Genomic DNA, 20,094 nt, shown 5'->3' on the forward strand with positions numbered 1-20,094 from the left:
TTCTTACTTTTGACATCATGGACACCAAAAAGTATACTGTTCCAGTCTAAAGAAAAAGCAGAGTCAATCTTCAGTGTGATGTAACGCATTACTTCTTTCCAGAAGGTGGCAGTAGAGTGAAACATGGATGTATTATAAGACCTGGACACCACTCAGCCTTGCAGCCAATTTTTTCCAGGGGCCACTCGTGGTATTGCAGCGAAAAATCCCCCTGCAGCCCAAAAAGCATTTTCCCATAGACCGCAATAGTAAAATAGAGGCCTGTAAAACTTTCAACAGGACACCTCCAGCTGTGCACACAGCCACATATCAATCTTTCTATTCTACGTTTTTAAGCCATGGGGTTTTAATCTTTGTAAAAGTTTTTCAAAGCTCAGAAAAGTCCCAGTAGAGTCTTTTTTCTCTGAGTTTTCTTCAGGTATTTTAAGTCATTTACCTTCTTTGTGATAGTTTCTGTGATGTGTGAGCAGCAGTGTCTCATCCTGACTGCAGGTCACCAGCCTGTCATCCGCTCACAACAACCGCCTCATTATTTTATAGATTATTTAATGACCTTCACTGTGTCAGTGGGTTAAATGATAACTGAGTCCGGCCTGGATGCAGCGTCCTCCGGGTCAGCAGCGGTGGCCTGAGCTGCTGCAGCCCGCTGCCCCTCTCTGTCCCTGAGGGGAAGAACCGTCCTGGACGTCCTCACCATCGTCTCTCGAACTCCCCACGTCCTCAGTGTGTGCTCAGTATACAGTTTGCTAAATGTTCAATGGCATTCATCATTTAAATTAAATCTTTATAAAAAATAATTTTGATATATTTTTCATTTTCAAATCAAATATCTGTGAAACAGAACAGTGAAAAATAGAAAGAGCAATGATGGGGCATAAAGCTTAACTACAGCACTGCACAGTTTTGGTTGTTTTGTTTGTTTTTTTTTTAAAGAAGGCATGCCGTATAAATATGCTTCTCAATGACAGAAAGTAAACGTAATAACTTTATCTGATGAGTTGTAGTTATCTGTCACATGCAGCATCAACAAAATCCATAAACTTAAGCAGAGTGAAGGAATGTTCAATGTTCATAAGCTGCAGCAGCAGGTGAAGGTAAACTGCAAGTAAAAGTCCAACCATGCTCAAAGTTGAAGTTAGTCATAAACAATATTCATAAACGTACAGTTTATTCATTTGAAACATTTTGATTAAATAAATGTCTTAAATGTAACTTATATTATTCCTGTGCCTAAGGACAGTTAAGTCTATAATACAGTGTTTCATCTGCTGCAGAAAAATAACAGACTAAAACTTTAAATGCTAAAGTAATTACAGAAGCTTACAGGGGACTTTACTAAAACAATCATGTAAACTTGAAAATGTCATTTTTCACACATGCATGTGTTCTAGGATTATACTGGACCTGACTTCATGAATATGAGCAAAGGAGGAGAAGCAGTCGACAGGTTCCATTTGAAAGTATTTAATCTTTTGCTTGCAGTCAGTCAGGTGTGAGTAGTTACAGTTAACTGGTTATATTTCTACAGATTGAGAAAGCGTAGGCTACATACAGGTCAAATCCCATCATATTGTCTTGAATAAAGCAACAAACAATTCTAAATCAGAATCAGTGCATCAATACATTCTGACTTTAAATATATAATCATGTGAGAACAAACCAAGGAGATTAGATTAACTACTTAACAACAAAATAAACATGACTCCAGGAAACATAATGAACTGAACGACTCACTCGACACACTCAGGAACAAAGGTGAAACGATGGAGAGAAGCAGCTCAACTTAAGACAGAAAACAGAGAATGAGCTCAGGACACAGAACAAAGAAAACTTGAGGCACCTGTGTGAGCTGCCCAGTCAGCACACCTGTGCTGCTCTTACAAAAAAATACAGATTTTGCAGGTTTACAAAGATTGATTTAAAACTACATTTGGAATTATTTGTGAACATCACTTTATAAGCTCAAAATCCTTTTGATCCTAGTTTAGGTATAGGTATGTGATGGAGTCACGCCCATGACTTACCATTTCTTGCTGGGTGTGGGGCACCATACAGGCTGTGGTCCTGGCCTGAGGTGGGTTCTGGGATCTCTATGAAAACATGCAGTTATACGAAAATACATTTTCCATTGCAGGGCCAATCAAGGCATTTTAGGCAGCTTTTCACAAAACAATATTGAGAAACATTTACTTTAAATAATCCATTTCACTTACCATTATAAACTCAGTCAAGTGCAAGTTATGAAGTTAGCTCCCATCAGTTTCAAAGGAGGTTACCGCACACAGCTCCAACCGCAGATACTGTTAACAGGAATCCTGGAAAGATTTTTAAAACCTTACGTTACTTAGTTGGTTTAAGTGGCATTTACTGGTGCCAAAAAAAAGAGAAGTTGGTTTTTTTTTTGCTTTTTTAAACCTTACTGATTGGACAATGACAATCCAATCACAAAGTTCAGTCAGAGGGCAGGTCATTCAGTTGTGTTCAGCTCCATGGCAGATCCTGAAAGGTGTAGTAGATTTTCAAGATGGAGGACAGCATGGGCTTGAAAATCTACTACACCTTTCAGGGTATAGGCAGAGATGAAGGTAAAGGAACCACCTGCTCTCTGATTGGACTCTGCTTTGTGGGATTGTCGCTGTCCAATCAGATTAAGTTTAAAAAAAAAAAAAAAAAAAAAAAAAAAGAGTCAGAATGTGTACTTGTCATTTTTGAGCATAGGGGTGGGCGATCTGGCCAAAGGTCATATGTCAATCTTTCAAGCTTTATCACAATCTACATTGTTTCCACTGATTTTATTGTGAAAGTCCTAACCGGAAGTAACGACATCTTTTTCCGCCACTTTGACATCAACTCCAGATGTTAGCTAGCTAGCAGCTCTTCCTCAACAATGTTGTCTTACATGTACAAACTGTGCCACAACCAATCACATTTCTCGCTGAGCTCATATGGAGGATTCTTCTGGACAGCAAAGTTATTTATGAGATGTTTAAGCGCTTTGATTTGAAAGTGAAGTCGCTGCTAACCAGCTGCTAACCAGCTGCTAACCAGCCGCTAACCAGCTGCCCCGCCTCCTGTGTGCCGCCTTTACCGCAGGTGTCTCATTGGCTGGTGACATTAGCTCTTGTTCTGCTCAGATGAAGAATATAATAATATATAATATAATATAATATATGTCTGTGAGCCAAATGCACCAGGCTGCAGAACAAGGGCCGCTCTCGCCAGCTGCGGTTAGCATGCTAGCTGTTTAACAGGTGACAGTGGGCAGGTTAGCAGCGTTAACCCTGGACATTAACCAGGGCTCTCTAAATGTAGCAGCTTTAATGAAGGCATCTGTACATTCATATTAAAAGTTGATCATATGCCAAAGTGAGATCACCCAGCCCTGGTTTCACAGTTGTCTGCTCTGTATCTGCACAAAGACTTTAACAAAAGCACAACTTCTGTCACATCGTCTCTGCAGCAGCTCACCACTGGTGTCTCCAACAATAACATCACTTCTCAGAGATTCAGCAGCTACAAAAACTCTGCTCAATATATTCAGCGTCTCATTTGTGCCGAGTTTACCTGTTTGCAAACAAAACAACAAGCATCAATATTTCAGTTCATTTCTCTTATGATGCAAAGGACTCATCCTCCAAACAGGCTCTGATGGAATAAAGTGAACTCTCTTAACTTCGGTGGTGCAGAGGAGCAGATCCGCTGGAGGCTGTTGACAGAGCAAAGCCTCAGTTTCTGCCTCATGTTTGTTTGTCGCTGCTTTTTAAAGAAGAAGACGCGCGTTTTCTGCCCAATCAGCGCAGGAGGGCAGCGGATAAACAGCGGCTCTCTGCTGCTTCCTCGTCTCTTCCGGTTCACCGGCCTCCACACTGCCACAAGGATCAGCGTGTTTCTGCGTGTTTGTCCCCGGTTTATATTTCTGACTTTACTCACATCATTCTGGCAAAGACTCGACCGAGTCTAACGAGTTTGTTTCCGGTTTGTCTCATGGACACATGGGAAATATTAATGCAGCAAACATGAAGGCCAGAAACAACAGGAAGTGCCAGTAAAGGAAATGTTTAAAGTTCATAAACTGCAGCGGTGAGTGAAGGTAGCAGCCCAACAACAGCTGTGCACAAAGTTTAACTTACTAGTAAATAATAATCACAACATTCATAAACATACAGTTCATTCGTTTGAAGCAACTTTGAATAAATAAAAGGCTTAAATGTCAGAAGTGCTTCCTGGGCCCCAGGAACAGTGAAGTCTGTGTTTGAAAACACGTCACTGTCCTAAAGCTGGAAACCAGAGAATCCTCCAGAGACAACACAGCGGCACTGACTGTGAAATGTTAGCAGCTGTGTCTTCCATCAAAATACTGATTAAAATCTGTGAGTGATCAATGAAAATGTTTAATGCAGGAAATGCATCAGTCTTTAATTGAATCACTCACATTGAGAGCAAATGAACAAATACAGCAGAAAAACAGACTCTGGAACGATTGACTAAAAAAGTCAAAGGTTTGTTCTCATCATCTACAGCTGAAATTAATTTGAGCCACTGGGGGAAATGAGTTACCTTGCTAACCCTATAATCTACAGTAGCTGTGTTGTGTTCCTCCTAACACGTCTCATTTGGCTTTAAATTGGGCACAAAATTTGAAATTTGAATCTCATTTCGGGCCAAGAAATGATATAAACATTTTATGGCCTCACAGCATCAGAGCCCCGTTCACTATTAAAGAGCAAACCGGGTCAACATCGAACATTAATGTTCTCTCTTTGGTTTCTAACTTCAGTGAAGAGCTGCATGTTCACAAATATTGACCAAACTGTTCTGAGGCACAGGAATAAGAACAGTGAGTTCTGTCAAAGGGTCGGGTTCTCCTTTAAATGCACAATCCTGATTATGATTGTAGTGTCCAATCCATGATTATAGTGGTCTGTCCTCAAAGCATCTGGTGCAGAAAAATAACAGACTAAATTATAAACATTAAGGTCATTACAAAAGCCTATAGAAGACTTCAATAGAATTATCATATAAACTTGAAACAGAATAGAGATTTCTGACACATGTATGTGTTCTAGGATAAAACACTGGACTGAATGAATGTGAGCAAAGCAGGACAAGCAGGTTCCATTTGAAGGTGTTTAATCTTTTGCTTGCAGTCAGTCAGGTGTGAGTGGTTACATGTCTACAAATGAAAGAAAGCGAACATACAGGTCAAATTCTGTCACTTTATCTTGAATAAATCAACAAATAATTCTAAATCAAAATCAGTACATACATTATCGCTTTAAATATATAATCGTGGGAGAACAAACCAAGCAGATTAAATGTACCACTTAACAACAAAACACACATGACTTGAGGAAATATAATGAAATAAACTACTCACTCGACACACTCAGGAACAAAGGTGAGAGCAGCTCAGCTGAAGGCCAATCAGAGAATGAGCTCAGGACACAGAACAAAGAAAACTCAAGACACCTGTGTGAGCTGCCCAGTTCTCCACCTGTGCTCCTCAGCCCAGCAGTCATGTGACCCCACTTCCCACAGGATGCTTCATTTAAGTATAATTTAAAAAGAAAATGCAGTACTCCATTTTGCATTTTCATTTTCACATACTCATGTGTGTACTCATCTACGAACATATTAAAATGATGATTTTCAAAGACTGAACCTGCTCTGCAGTGACAGTATTTAAACATAATGAACAAACAGCGCCCTCAGGCCATTGCATTTACATTTACATGTCACTGCGCTCTTTAGGGGTCAAAATGAAAATGCACTCAGTCCTCTCATTGAGCCAGGTCATCAGTGAGGACGTCACTTCCTTGTCAATTGTAATTTTTCTGTCACTGGGGCAGTGGCTGTAGCTTGTTCCCTGTAAGGAAATGACCAGAGATGAGATTCAAAGATTTTCAAATGTATCACAATAAGTGATTAGAGGCTGAGAGACAGGAGTCTGGTAGCTATTCTGATCCCAGGTCACAGCAGAGATTCAACCAGCTTTGGGCATGAGTCTGCTCCCTCTGCAGCTTCACCTTGATTCCTCACCTAAATGCACTCTTCTTCTCAGTCAGCAAGATCTTTAGATCTTGAATTCATTTCAGATATAAAGCCTGTAAAATGATATGACGTTGATGAGTATGTGATCACTTCCAGTGAAATGTAAGCGATATCTCTCCTCTGATCTCAGAACAGCTTTCTGTCCCACAACGGTTCTGACACCATTTGCATTCATCGTGTAATTTACTGCCCACCTGTGGTGGTAGCGGAGTACTGTCCCTGCAAGCCAGCTGGACTTCCAGCCGCTGAATCTCTCGCTTCTGTCATTTTCGTGGGTGTGACCTTGTCCTGTTGACAATGGCTCGGGTTTGTCAAGAGGGGAAGAAAACAGCTTCATTCGCCAACAGGCAACAACACAGTTCTGTGTATTTAAAGTGTGAAATAATAAACCATAGAAAATACAGCATATTAAAGAATAGAGCATATAGTCAATTCATTTTTTTTTATCCCAGAGGAAAAACAGGATGAAACATCATCCATATTTTCCTAAAATCATCAGATTTCCGTGGTATTTGATTTTCAATCATTTTAAATGAAACATTTCATATATTAACCGCCTGGCATAAGAAGGGGGTTTGTGTCGTAAGCAGCACTCAGAGATTTGAAGTTTGAGCCCAGAAATTATGCAGATCAGGGACTGATCAAAGCATATGAATTTGAGCAGCTAGAGACATCTACATATGTCACAAGCAGGATCTATATGTGAATGTATTTCAGATAATTTGGCATTTGTTAAATGAACATGATGAACAAATAAATACATTTATTTTTACTGGATGTCAACAGCTCCCTGCATTATTCTGCTATTTACTGTGTATTAAAAAATGAATGGGTTCTATCTGACAAGACAGAAACTGTTTAGTTTGATTTATTAAAAAATCATAAACAGAACATTATAGTTGTAAGAAAAACAATGAAGCTGTGACAATAGATGGATACGTAACGCAGGACTCTCCTCTTTAGAGTCAGAATGACACAGAGTCAGTTTGGTGTATAGTTTATTTGAAAAAATAATAATAAATAACATTGTACTTAAATACTTTCAGTTTTGCATAGAAACAATGTGACAATGTCTACTGGGACAGAAAAAACGTATCCGAGAACTTTCATTTTGTTTAAAATATCTTGCATCATCAGTAACTAAACTTTTCATTTATTAAGTTGTTACTTTGCAGGCAGCTCAAAGCAAAATATTTGTCTTCCTCTGTCATAACTGCCTTTTGTCTTCATGTGTTGTCACACTGCTTTTACTCAGTACAATGCAATAGGCTGTGTACAAGCACAAGCATTATAAATATGAAAAGGTACAGTGTCTTAATGCAGCACTACAATTTAAAGCTACATTTGCATTTTTAATTTTACATAGTTTTTACATCATATAAAGCACTCTCTCATAATGTAGCTCACCTGCTACATTAGTAGCTTTTCATTGGAACAAGTTTCCTCAGAAACACTTAGATTCATTACATATCATGATAACAAACATTTTTGTTGAATTTCTGTTGCATATTTGTGCAAATGATGCCCTTATTTTCAGTTTACCCCCACATCTAACAGCAGTCATCACAGTGATGCCTGAAAGCTAAATACCACCATGAGTTTAGTGCAGACTGCAATTTATCATTCATTTACACATTACATCAACTCCTCTTAGGTCAGGAGTGCTCTTTACAATATTTTTATATAAACCAAAATGCACTCTGTTCACATGTCTTGCGACCAGCTGGGATCTCTCAGCCATGACTTATGAAGCTGGAGATTTAGCAGCAGGGGCAGACCTTGGCTGAGGCTTTCTTTGGACTTTTACCACATTTCTTTTCTTGGCACACTGGTGCAGAGAGGAGAGGTAGACTGTAGAGGATGATAATAATCAAATTCAGCACCAAGCAAAGCAGAGCTGCACCCACTGAGTTGTAAAAAGTGACAGGAATGGATTGTTCGAGGAGCCAGGGGCGTCGTGTCACCATGTCCTGTTCAACGGCCTTCATCTGGAAGTGGGTGCCGAGGACGCCACACACGTGGAAGAGTTGATGGCTGTGACCTGCAGAGGGAGCAGTCGAGTCGTGTTTGAGCTGATAAAATTGGTGAGCTCAAGTCTTTACCACTGAGCAAATAATTTACTGTGCCAACTGATTTCAAAAGAATGAAGAAATCAAGAGTTGGATTTGCATTAGCCTTATTCCTCAAAACATTCAACAATGTGAATCCAGTGTTTCATAAAATTTGAGAATTCACTTGTAGTGCTCTTACATCTACATGCTTGTGAGTAAGGGCTACATAAATAAAAGATGCTGTACTTGAAATCAATAATTATTATCATTGCAACAAAGCTGACTTTACTAACACAATATAACTCACTCAAACACTTAAGGTGCTTTTCAAAAGTTACTGGTATTTTAAAATTGGGAAAATAGTCCAATGAATAGAAACTTAACACTGGAAACAACACAAGATTAAAAATAAACTGAAAGCCAGCACTATGCGGAGGTAAATATACTTAATCATGCTTTAAATGACTTTTTGGCAAGTGAAAAAAACCTGTCAATACAACACAGGCACTATAATATCATCGTGTAAGTTGATATGACAAACTTGGCAAACAGTTACACATCCAGCAAGTATGGCACAACATCAACTTCTCACCACCAATTCCTGAAGGAAATATTTGTCTCTTTAGCTCTTATATGCTCCACTATCTTCACCAGACGGTCACTGTCTTTGAATGTTTGTCATTTGGAGCTGGTCAAGAACCAAATGGGTTTTCAGAGCTGTGTCACCTGCTGCTGCTGAACACGACACTGATGATAGTGGTGGAAGTGAACCAAAACAGTGAACCGTAACCGTCAACCAGAACAATGAGCCAAAAGACACTGAAACACACTGTAGGGCAGAGGGGACGTAGTGCAGGTTGCAATGACTAAAATACTAATGACAACAGCCTCAGATGAGTCTTACCTATGTAGTCGAAGCTGCCAGGTGCCAGGCGCTCGGGCAAATGTGTGGCAAACAGAAAGCCTGTGAGGAAAGCCAAGGCGATGTGGTTGTAGTGGAGGATGTTGGTATCACTGTCTGTACATCCCTCCCCTACACACAGGAACACCTGTGAACGCAGCACACACAGAGCAGATGTAACAGATAAGAGTGATGTCACCATTATTCAAGATTTTATCACCTTAAAATGTATCAACAAGACTTAAACTCCTTTACCACCGTCAGTGGAGCTGCTGGGTGCCTTGCCATATAAGACGTAGATTTTAGTCACAAAGGTGAACGTGTAAAATTTTATGAAGCAGGATTTTAGCAAAAACAGAACATCCACAGTTTGGCAAAATACCTCAGTACAGAAAATGTAAAATGTTTAAACTTTTATCATATTTTCAAAGTGGAGCAGCTCACACCACAGATTCAGAGGAGGAGCTGAAACAGATTCAGCTTTTCAGACAAATCACGATAGTAATTCACAATTGTTTTGCAAAGCTTTTGAAAGATAACTTTTTATTTGTCCTGGTGTACGCTCAATGCTGCATTCAAGTCACCACTTTGAATAAAATGATAAATCTTTATTTTGTAACTCTCAACCTTCAGGCACTGGTACTTTTACCCGTGTTTAATGTTTGTTATACTTAATTTTCAATTAAAGGGCTTTGGCAAGACTTATTACATAACAGCAGGAAACACTGGGTGTTCGGGTTGTTGTCACCCAAATGTTCAAACTGCTGCAGGTTTTTTGCTCCAATGCTCAGTACGGTTTCATACCCACTGCAAGAAGAAAACTGACTTTTTTTAATATGAAACATACACGTTCAGAGGCATAACTAAATATCATGTAGTGTCCATTGTTGGCACTTTTTCAGGTGAAGTGTCTTTCCCACATCGACTCTTCTGTGGTTTTTGTATGTTTACATGTTCGAACCGCCCACCACATTCACCTCCTATGCAAACAAAACAATTAAAGGATGTTGCTGTGACAGGACCAGATTCATATCATACATCACATCATAACTTGTGTAACCTTATGCGAATTTGAACAACACTATTTATATCTTAAATCATATCAAGTCAGAGATTGTGAACATTAATACAAAGTAATTTATATGGAAGTTTGAACATCAAACACAAGAGCCAAGCCTCTGTTTTGTCATCATCTGTTTAGCAGACGAAGTCATCCTTGTTATAGCTATGTCTTTTAAAATAATGCCCAGTAGGAAATATACAGTGAAGTGTGATGTGTGAAGCACATGGCCATACCCTGTAGAACAGAGGAATGTTGTCGAACAGGTAGGGGTAGGCAAAGGCAACAACACGAAGAGATTTGCTGAACCTCGGACTCTGGCACTCTGGGAATCTGAAATTAAAGATGTGATTTTCAGTAATGACAAACAACACTTTACATATATGTAAAATCTATATCTATATAAAGATTTTTTGTTTGTTTTAATTTGTTTACTCTGTAAATTTAAATCAAAAAACTTGAAATAAATATATTAATAAACACATTTGTGACAGACAGCAACAGATTTAAGAATTGTTTTATTCCATGTGATAACTGGATATGTGGCAACAGTTAAAAGGTGTGCTTCACAGAGTTTTCATATATGCAAATTTTTTAAATCCTACATATATCCACGTATCATATAACACCAGAACACTTAAAACACCTTTTATTTTCTTAGAATTAAAGTCACAGTCGGTTTGTTACATAACACGTTTTGCCACTTGTTTTGTCAGCTCCACTAACCTGCCCAGCTTGAACTAAACCACAGAGTAAACCAGTGTGTTGGGTTGGTCTCTATAGTCACACTCAGGTAACACCCATTGTTTTTAACAGTTGCTCAATTCTGCTTTTGCAATCCCAGTCATTGCTGTCTGTTGAACGAAGTAAGTCTGGAGGCATGCCAACACTTTACAATGGTAACCACATTTTTTAAAGGTGGAAACAACGTGTATCTATTACTACCAGCATTTCAGGCATAACAAATATCAATTCAGACAGAATAGTGGAGAGAGAAAGGCAGAGCAGATTCTTAGGCAAGTGCATGATCTTTACCTCTTTACGATGTCATGATTATATTGCAGAAATGGTAAGCCAAGCCTTAGCAGTGGGGAGAGACGAGTGAAAGAAGAACAAGCCAGACATTAATTCAGTACATGTAGAAAACAGCGCTAATTGTTATAATTGCTGTAAATGCAAGAGGTGGAACAGAGCTATTTCTCCTCAATGACAAAGATCTCTGAATAATTCTGGATTTGATAATCGATCTTTGAGAAATCCATAAGGTCGTTAACAGTACTTAGCACAGTTTATTTCCAGACTTGTATAACCACTTAGATTAAAAAATACACCACCAACTGCACACTAAAAGCATTTTTAACTTGTTTTCCAAGTTGCAACTCTGTTTCATTATCCAAACAACAATGTGGGCTACAAATGACATAATGTGTGTCCTTGCTCAGTTTTTACAACTTGAATTAAAATTAAAAAGTTTTACCGTTAGTTGCATTTGTCATTGTTATATAATGGAAAAGTAACTCTCCATTAGTTTCTGTTTTTGTATGGAGTTTATACTCCACTGTCACTACTTGTGGTAGGTGGTGTAAAAAAAATCTTTCTGGGTTTTTCAAAGACCATCAGGATTTTGTCTTTCATAAAATGAATGCTTAGCACTGTGACTTGAAAGTGGGAAAAGCTACATGCCTTCATGTTAAACTGCATAACATGTTGCTCTTCTCCTTTTCTATAAGAAAACCAAGATGCTGAGATACAGAGGAGCTTTAGCAGGAGCTGTGGGAAATGAATCTTCTCACCATACCTGGAGTAGCAGGCCAGGCTGGTGCAGATGACAGTGTTGACCACAGCGAGGGGGATGTAGCTCCGGTGGAAGAGGCTGTTCACCCACTTGTCCGGGAAAACATAAGCTGAGTAGATCATTGCAGACCCTGCAGCAGCAACACATCAACAGTGCAACATTGTAAACTTATAGCCCTGTTTATTTTAATATTAGGAAAACATATCTCTACACTTCAGTCAGAGGGATTTAACATTTATAATTTGTCTGGCAGCGTTTACACAAAGGAGACAGTTGTCAATATAATGCCCTCCAACACAACACCACCACCATTAACTACTGCCTCAGAAATGACAACAGAGATTCAATCTGTATGTGAAACTGAACATTAAGCTTCATAAAGATAGAATAGACTTCTATTGTACATGTTTATCCAAAGACTATTCACATGCAAAATATCACCATACAATTAATTCAAGTTGTGACATACAGCGTGTTAGAGTATCTCTATTTCTGTGCTTTTACCGGACTACTTGCTGAACTTTGTTACCTCTAAAATGTTAACACAGAAATATGGCTCATTCAGATTTGATATGATTTACTTTAATTTCACTTTATGTCGAGATTTCTCTGAAATGTGTCCTGTACCACAAGATTTTAACATTTTATAGTTTAGGACACTCCTGGCTCTTTTTACCATATACTAAATATCATGCAGTTCTTTTATATACCATATCTGGTTGAGTTACTGACAGTAAGTTGTTAAGTAACTGACAACAGTAACAACATTGTGCACTTGGAGAGCACGGAGCATAAACACCACTTAATGCTGTTCATAATACCATTTCTTACACTGGTTTCTAGTGAGTAAACCACAGGGAACCACATGCACTTACCCAGGCTGTAGAAACTTAGGGCACCATAGTCAAAAAAGAAGCAGATGTGACGTGCACGCGCTGACATGGTGCTGAAGGTGTGAGCACAGCTCGACGCCAGTGGATAAATGCAGCATGAGAGCAGGAAGATCAGCATAGGCCAGGTGAAGGAGTCCTGCCATGCTGCCTGCATCAGCACCACCGTCACTAGTTTCCATAGGAAGTACCTGTGAGAAGAAACAGGTTACATGAGTTGATTAAACTGGATCGGATGCAGCCATACTGATTTTTTTTTATGTTGGCTTTTGCTACATGAATGATTATGCCTGATTCATTGCTCAATACCATCCGTCACGCTGTCATTGTATTACTGGAAGTATAGTAGCCACCTATATGAGATAATAAAGGTGTAGCTGAACATTTGGCATTTGATAATTGTACATAATGCACCAAATGTGGATGTAAGTACAGTGCAAACACACTTTTCCTTCCAGACTTCAGTGTTGACAGAGTTACAGCATGTAACCTCCTGTAAATCCACAACTTGTCGGTTTTACATTTGTGTTTGTTTAAGGATCAAACAAACAGGTGCTACTGTTCATTTCTAAGCTTTAGAGATGTTGGTCGGCATATTTTTTTGACTGGTGGAGAGAGAGACTTGTGAGCTGTTTCTCCCTGCTTCCAGTTTTTATGCTAAGCTAAGCTAACTTCCTCTCAGCTCTACCTCGATCATTAATGCACAGAGTGGTATCCATCTTATCATTTAAAGACCCCCTCCACTGAAAATGAACATGTCCATATACTGTTTTTTTTATATAATACTAAAAATATCAAATAAGCTGTCAATGTCATGACTGCGTATTTCCACCTTGGAACTGCAGTGAACCAATGACAGTTTCCTAAAAGTGGATTCAGACAGCCAGGGTTTCATATGTCATGTAACCTAAGGAACCAATCCCATCTGTCTTCACAATCCCTTGTGAAGACAGGGGGGGAATTAAACCTGAAACCTTGTCAGTATAGAGAGCCAAAGTTAGCATGAGCACAGCTACTGACACTGTGTCAGCCACTGCCAATTACAAGCTAACAAACAACATAACCAATTAATTATGCTCACTGTTCTGATATGTCTTCTAGTTCGATTTTGGTCACAATAAACTCCTCATTCCTCAACAAACTCCTGAGTCTGTGGCTGAGTCTCTCTGATGTTTTTGCTCTGCTCTTTCACCTGTCAACCTAGTGCAAGCAGTGGTGGTGGGCGGGACATAAGGCCTGATCCAGAGCTTCTCGATGAGGAAGTAAGCATAGATGTGCTTCCAGCTCCAGTTTTCCATTTTTTTAATGTGGGAAAACCATGGTAAATAAAATATTAATCATAGTGGAGTATTTTTTACATAGTTTAAAACATGTCTGGAGAGGAACTTTAACTCTCAGCAAGAAAGTGAATGAGTATGTTTCCCCAAATGTTCCCTTTTTTTTTTTAAACAAAACAAAACTAAGTAGATATAAACATTTAGCCAGTTCCTTGCTGTGAAGTGACAGTAAACACTGAACCATTAGGCCGGTTTGAGAGAGGCTCATTAATGAGCAAAGCTACAAAATAACAGCAATGTAGGCTACAATCCTCCTGTCTAATGTCTGACTCCCTTCTCATTATGCCCAGATTATGATATCTGGGGCAGATACCTTTAATTAGCTATGTTAAATAGACTTGTCATCCCAGTCAGAGTTTCTGTCAGTGTAGAAATAACAAAGATGTTCATATTTAAATATCATGCACATTTTCACTCAGTTACATCATGCTTTTGTCAGCGACTGTCTGTTACACAACAGCTAACTGTGCTACACAAAAAGCTTAATCTTATCAGGAGGCTGTAGTTTGCCTTGTGTGTTGCCGCCACTGTTTCCATGTCTCAGTACACCTCATTAACAAATCAACATTATTTGTGCTTTTCCCCGTCACTGAGCAGTTAACTAATCATGGCATCTCGTATGAATGCTGTAGGCATAGATCTGCTCATTAGCAGCCGTCCTGTAGGTCTTCACCGTGCCCCATGATACAAACACCCAAGTGACCTTCATATATCCGCAACACACACACACACACACACACACACACAAACACATACACACTTTCTCTGCGGATTTTGCAGTCAAAGCAACTGGCATCTCAGCAGGGAGGAAGTGCAGTGTGGCTACTGGGTGAAGGAGCCTCTGTAGTAACTTTAAATCCTAAAACATGCTCACATGAACACAAACACACACTCTCACACACATTGACAAAATGACTGCATTGGGACATTAGTTACAGAGCCGCCACAAGTCATGGATTTTACCTCCATGCTACGTAGTTGTGTAGTGTTTGTCAAACAAACAGAGAGGAAACACTGAACCACAATATTTCTCTTATGGAGCCCTTGTTAAAATGAACAGTGTGCAGAGATGTACAGTAGATGAATATGAAGAGTAGTCCTCTTTCTCGTCCTCTTTCTGCCTCTTTTCTTTCTTTTCTCTTCTTCAACTTTTTAGCCTGTCTGTCTGCAGCTAAAAGCAACTGGAGTCCCTTTCTACTCAGCAGAAACATAGAGAAAACAAACAGAAATGACACATTTCCATCATATTTCCTACATTTTTTCCACCGTTTGAGGTTTGACTGGTGCTTTTTTAATAACATCATCCCATTGTGTCCTCTTGATCTGCAGTGGTTTCATGGCTGGAAAATTAGCACCACCAGATGTTTATCTCTTATGACTAACCAACTCCTAATATTTGCATAGCAGTGCTGCTTAACTTTCTTCATTTTCTTTTGCGGATTTTCTGAACTTCAGTTGAAATTTGTGCTACATATGGATGGAAACCCAGCTAGTGGAGACTGGTTTGAAATCTGGAGCTTAAATGTAACTTATCTGATATGTAAGATCCATCCACCCATTATCTATACTGCTTATCCTTACAGGGTCACAGGGGGGCTGGAACCAATACCAGCTGACGTTGGGCAAGGGCGGGGTACACGCTGGACAGGATGCCAGTCTATCACAGGGCCAACATATAGAGACAAACAACCATTCACACCCACAGTCACACCTACAGGCAATTTAGAGTCACCAATCAACCTAACGTGCATGTCTTTGGACTGTGGGAGGAAGCCGGAGTGCCCAGAAGAAAACAGGAACACAGGAACAGGGAGAACATGCAAACTCCACACAGAAAGGCCCCAGGCCCACAGTTTGGACCCTTCTTGCTGTGAGGCGATGGCGCTAAACACTAAATCACCCTGACAGGTAAGATGGGTTCAGAAAATATCAGTTTGTAAAATCACATGATGAAAACCTGTAAGAAAATTCTATATTAGTCTCTGATCTACAAGTTGTATAAGATTCCTTTTTCAGAAGTGGAGCAAAGAATGTTCCCCTATAAACCCAGGGGCATTCTGCTTTGGTGAGAATTTGGAAAATCATGTGTTTGGTATGGTGCAATCCAAAATCACAGAATTAACTGTATGTGACTAACTATGCCGCAGGGAGTCTTTCTTGAATTGTGTTGATGAGGTAATAATAATTCTCCTGTCTGAGTAAAATAAGACTGTGCTTGTTTTATGAGCTATCACCTCTTGAGCAACCTGCCTCACAAATAGCTAAAAAAAAAACTGAATTTCAGTGCATCAATCTACCAAACACAGAACAGGTTGCGAACACACTTTTACGACTTTTAAAACCTGTGATGCATTGAAGCAAAAACGACATCTGTCAGCTGTACCAGGTGGGCAAAAAGTGGGTCCAGATGTTGAGCGTCTCATTGGTCAGCTGGAACAGGCTCAGGATGCAGTCAGTGGCGGAGCTGCGGGGGTGTCGGTACCCGGAGATGATGCTGTCCTCGTGAAAAACCTTCAAAAACATATCTCTTGGTTAGCCCTCAAACAGTCTGACAACTTGGAGAAACCTGTTCTTCAAGTACAAAGTAAAACAAAACACACAAGACAAAAAAATTCAGTGGACCAAATTGCATGTTGCACGTTTATGTCAGAGGGGTCTGTTAACACAACCAGGGTTCCAGGGGAACTCAGGATAAATCTGAAGAGTCACAAGACTTAATCTTGGTGCTGATCAAAAATTTGAGTCACAAGACTTAATCTTGATGCTGATCAAGATTAAGTTTTTGCTTTTTTCCTGTGTAACACTGGAGGCTTCCACCTGTTCAGGCTTCTAAAAGGCCTTCAAACCAATCTGAGAAGGAGAAATCACTCTTTGGTCAAACTACCATCGGCTTGGTCAACGTGAGGAAGCACTGATTTAAAAGTACTTCTTTATGTTTCATTAAATGGCAGATTTTGTCCAAAGGAACTTCAGGCTTGATTGGAGCAAGAACTAAATGTCATCAAAAATTAAGTGCATCTTCTCAAACAAACTTTCTGACTTATTTAAAATAACCTGGGGCATTTCTTAAAATTCCCTGTCACTCATCCTCCTAATTGAGTCAAGCTCGGTCTGACTGTGAAAGCTGAAATGTCCTAAATGTCCAGTAAAGATCCTTGAAAATGAACTTACTTTGGGTACTTGATTGATGGTGAAGACTCGTGGTAGTCTGATGAGGCTGAGCATGGTTATCAAGGTGCTGCTGTTGCTACCTGGGAGGTGATTTGAACTGAGGCTGCCAGCAGGGTGTGCCTCTGTCTTTATAAGCTTTGTGTTGCCATGCCGTCCCCAAGGTTCCTCCCTTCATCTCCTCCCTCTTCAAACCCAGCGAGAATATCCAGCATACCTGAGCCACTCCCCCCTCCTGCTGCTGTCTCTGTGGAGGTGGAGAGTATGTACACACAAGCGTATGCGCACACACACAAAGGCTTGTACACACACACACACACATACACACACAGGACTACTGGTTGGCCACAAGAAGACAAAGATTTGTTTGTATAGACAGACAAGTTTTTCAAGATTAGACTAAAATCATGGCCACTACTGTTACATCCAATCACAACATCTTAACATAAAAATAAAATGAGACTGTTGCTTCCAAAACAAAGGTCTTCTTTTTCTAATTGCTTTGTCTTCCCGTCACAAAGAGATGACAGGCAAGCCAGAAGAGCAGGTTTCAGTGAATGACTGACATCTGTGGCGTGCAACTAAGGCTAAAATTTTTTGCCATTTTCCTGCCAGGAACTCAGAACAAACTCAGAGCAAGTGCAGCAGATGTGAAGCTCAGCTGAACTTCACAAGTGCTTTCTGAGTTTCAGTCAGCCCAGAAAAGGCTGACACCATGTACGAAGGGTGTGAATGGCTCTGCCACAAAAGTCAACGGAGTTCCTTTCATGCCACTTTCTTGCTCATCTGCTGGTGAAACTGACATGTCACCATCTGCCCTCAGACCGACGGCAACCGTCACACCCAGCAGAGGCGGCCGAGCCCAGCCGCAGTTCCCCGGGCCTCTTATCTTGTTTAAACTCTGCAAGCAAACACATCTTACTGCCACAGCAGAATTAGGAAGTAAAAAGTTTTCCAGGATAAAAATCTTTTTTTTTACTTTGGTCACTTTATAAGTTCTTTTTTGAGTTAAATCTGCAGCAATCATTAACCCTCAACTAAAGTTTAAACACAAACAATAAGTTAATCCTTTATCTCAAAGGCTTGATGGAAAATCCAAATTATTCAAATTTTAAATGCCTAGTCTTCAGTGTGAGGCTTCTGTCTACAGGTCCATTCAAATTACTCTAGAACAAATATGTTTAAAGCCTGCACACTTTATTTATCATGACGTTCCTGTGAATTCTTTGATTTATGTTGTGCCAAAGTAGTCAGCTCTTAATCTCGTGTAATTTCCAAACCATCAGCAACGCCTTCAGTAAAACCACTTTCACTAATTCACCATGTTGTGTTGTTAGCTGCAATCACAACAGCTCAGTGTGATGAACCAATACATGTACTACAGCAGAGCACCTTGGGATCTCATTCTGCTTTGTCTCAGAGGAGCAGAGCTGCATTCAGAGTCAGAGCAACACCACAGGTTTAGAACAAAAAAAAAAAAAATCAATAACTAAACCAACAGGAGATAAATGTCTGGCTGGAAGTCAGTTTGTTTTGGAGTCAGTTAACATGACAAGTTAATATGTAAGTTATCAAGACATTTAGTGGCAACAGTATAAACAAAGTCAAGTGCTGAGGGTTATGTCCCAAGAGGGCTGGGGGATGGAAAACAGGTGACGAAAACAAATTTATTTGTAGGAATATGGTGACCACACTGAAATCAGTTGAACTTCTACCACACTTCCTTCAACAAATAACACCAGTGTTTCATTGCCCCTCTGACTGAAAGTTTCAGGACTGTTACTTTACCGATGGGTGTGGTTGGGCGGGGTAAACCTGACCGGCACGATTCAGCACACAAAACGCAGCACATGCCTATCTGAAGCCACGGCTCTGTGCAAGAGGTTAACAAAACACCACGTGAACCAACAACATTGTAAACAACACTGACTGATGAAAACATATTTCACATGGCTTGCAGTGGTTGAACCCAAATAAAAAAAAGTCTTGTCTTTGCTAGCACTGTAAAAAGATTAAGCCAAAGTTTATCACAGCATCTCTACTACCTGCTGTGGAGTGGGATCCAACATCATTATGTCATTTAACCAGGTTCCCCTGCTGCTATATAAAAACTCAGCATGCAAGCTCAACAAAACGGAGCACAGGCCTCTGAGCGACGGGTTGAACAGTGCTCCCCACCACCATCGTTATATCACCAAATGAGGAAGTATCTTTTAGCAGAATGGTGTTCATCCCTTGAAGAGTTGGAAAATCTTTCATTTTTCATCCCTTTGTATGAATGAAGCACGGAAATGAGGCTGAATACGATGCCACACGAATTGAATTATTTTTTCTCTAGTACATGCTGATATTTATAGGGACACTTGTGCTGTCCTGCCTCACCACAAGGTGTCAGCGCTTTCAAACAGAAGCTGCACAGGTTCTGCTGTGAACAGGTACAGTGGCCTCAAACATAGAAGTTCATTTTGAATAAAGGTTGTCTTTAAAAGCTCTCAGTGTCCTCAGACTTTGTCCTTAGATTTCATAGATTTCATCTTTGCCTTTGTTTTTCCTTTTTGTTAATTCATTTATTACCCAGTGACCTTAGGCCACAAAGCTACAGTTTTTGGAAACATCACAGGGAATTAAAGTGTATCACTGCAGGGACTCAGAGGTCTTGCAGCGCTGCTTGCTTCTTTTATAGACTGTTAATGAGAAAAAGTAACAAGTTCGCTTCAGGCCCCCCCCCCCTTCTCTCTACCATGCAAGCCAAACTGAGCCTCCTGTGGCAAGCCCTAAATGTTTGTGTAACATCAGCACAACTGCTAAGTAGCTTCTCACATTAAGCATTCATTGAGTCAT

At 39.9% G+C, this 20,094-nt stretch overlaps 1 protein-coding gene and 1 long non-coding RNA gene across 3 annotated transcripts; both read right to left on the reverse strand.

The window, feature by feature from the left end:
* Positions 1 to 1,359: 1,359 nt before the first annotated feature.
* LOC139627839 (uncharacterized) lies at positions 1,360 to 5,973 on the reverse strand. Its single transcript, XR_011692633.1, has 3 exons — positions 3,469 to 5,973; positions 2,214 to 2,315; positions 1,360 to 2,090 (listed from the first exon to the last, which is right to left on the reverse strand). It is a non-coding gene; the product is annotated as an uncharacterized lncRNA (long non-coding RNA).
* A 1,059-nt stretch (positions 5,974 to 7,032) lies between these two features.
* paqr5b (progestin and adipoQ receptor family member Vb) lies at positions 7,033 to 17,410 on the reverse strand. Of its 2 annotated transcripts, XM_071490003.1 has the most exons (8): positions 17,257 to 17,410; positions 16,469 to 16,596; positions 12,734 to 12,939; positions 11,862 to 11,988; positions 11,099 to 11,143; positions 10,300 to 10,396; positions 9,007 to 9,151; positions 7,033 to 8,092 (listed from the first exon to the last, which is right to left on the reverse strand). In XM_071490003.1, exons 1-8 carry the CDS (start codon positions 17,308 to 17,310, stop codon positions 7,812 to 7,814), a joined length of 1,083 nt encoding a protein of 360 aa, XP_071346104.1. In that variant the 5' UTR covers positions 17,311 to 17,410; the 3' UTR covers positions 7,033 to 7,811. The 2 variants fall into 2 exon arrangements, with proteins under 2 accessions (XP_071346104.1, XP_071346105.1); XM_071490004.1 differs by lacking the exon at positions 11,099 to 11,143 and having other exon boundaries at positions 7,677 to 8,092.
* Positions 17,411 to 20,094: the final 2,684 nt, after the last annotated feature.

This window comes from Trachinotus anak, unplaced genomic scaffold (assembly GCF_046630095.1).
Source record: "Trachinotus anak isolate AG129_WGS33_773 ecotype Australia unplaced genomic scaffold, CSIRO_AGI_Tana_v1 ptg000011l, whole genome shotgun sequence".
NCBI classification, from domain to species: Eukaryota; Metazoa; Chordata; class Actinopteri; order Carangiformes; family Carangidae; genus Trachinotus; species Trachinotus anak.

Bases quoted from the DNA above. Each gene is read 5' to 3' on its own strand.
- paqr5b (XM_071490003.1), bottom strand. From the start codon at position 17,310: ATGCTCAGCCTCATCAGACTACCACGAGTCTTCACCATCAATCAAGTA. The intron at 11,989-12,733 runs GTAAGTGCATGT...TTGCTGCTGCAG, and splicing joins CCTAAGTTTCTACAGCCTGG to GGTCTGCAATGATCTACTCA. The intron at 8,093-9,006 runs GTAAGACTCATC...CTCCCTCTGCAG, and splicing joins TGGCAGCTTCGACTACATAG to GTCACAGCCATCAACTCTTC.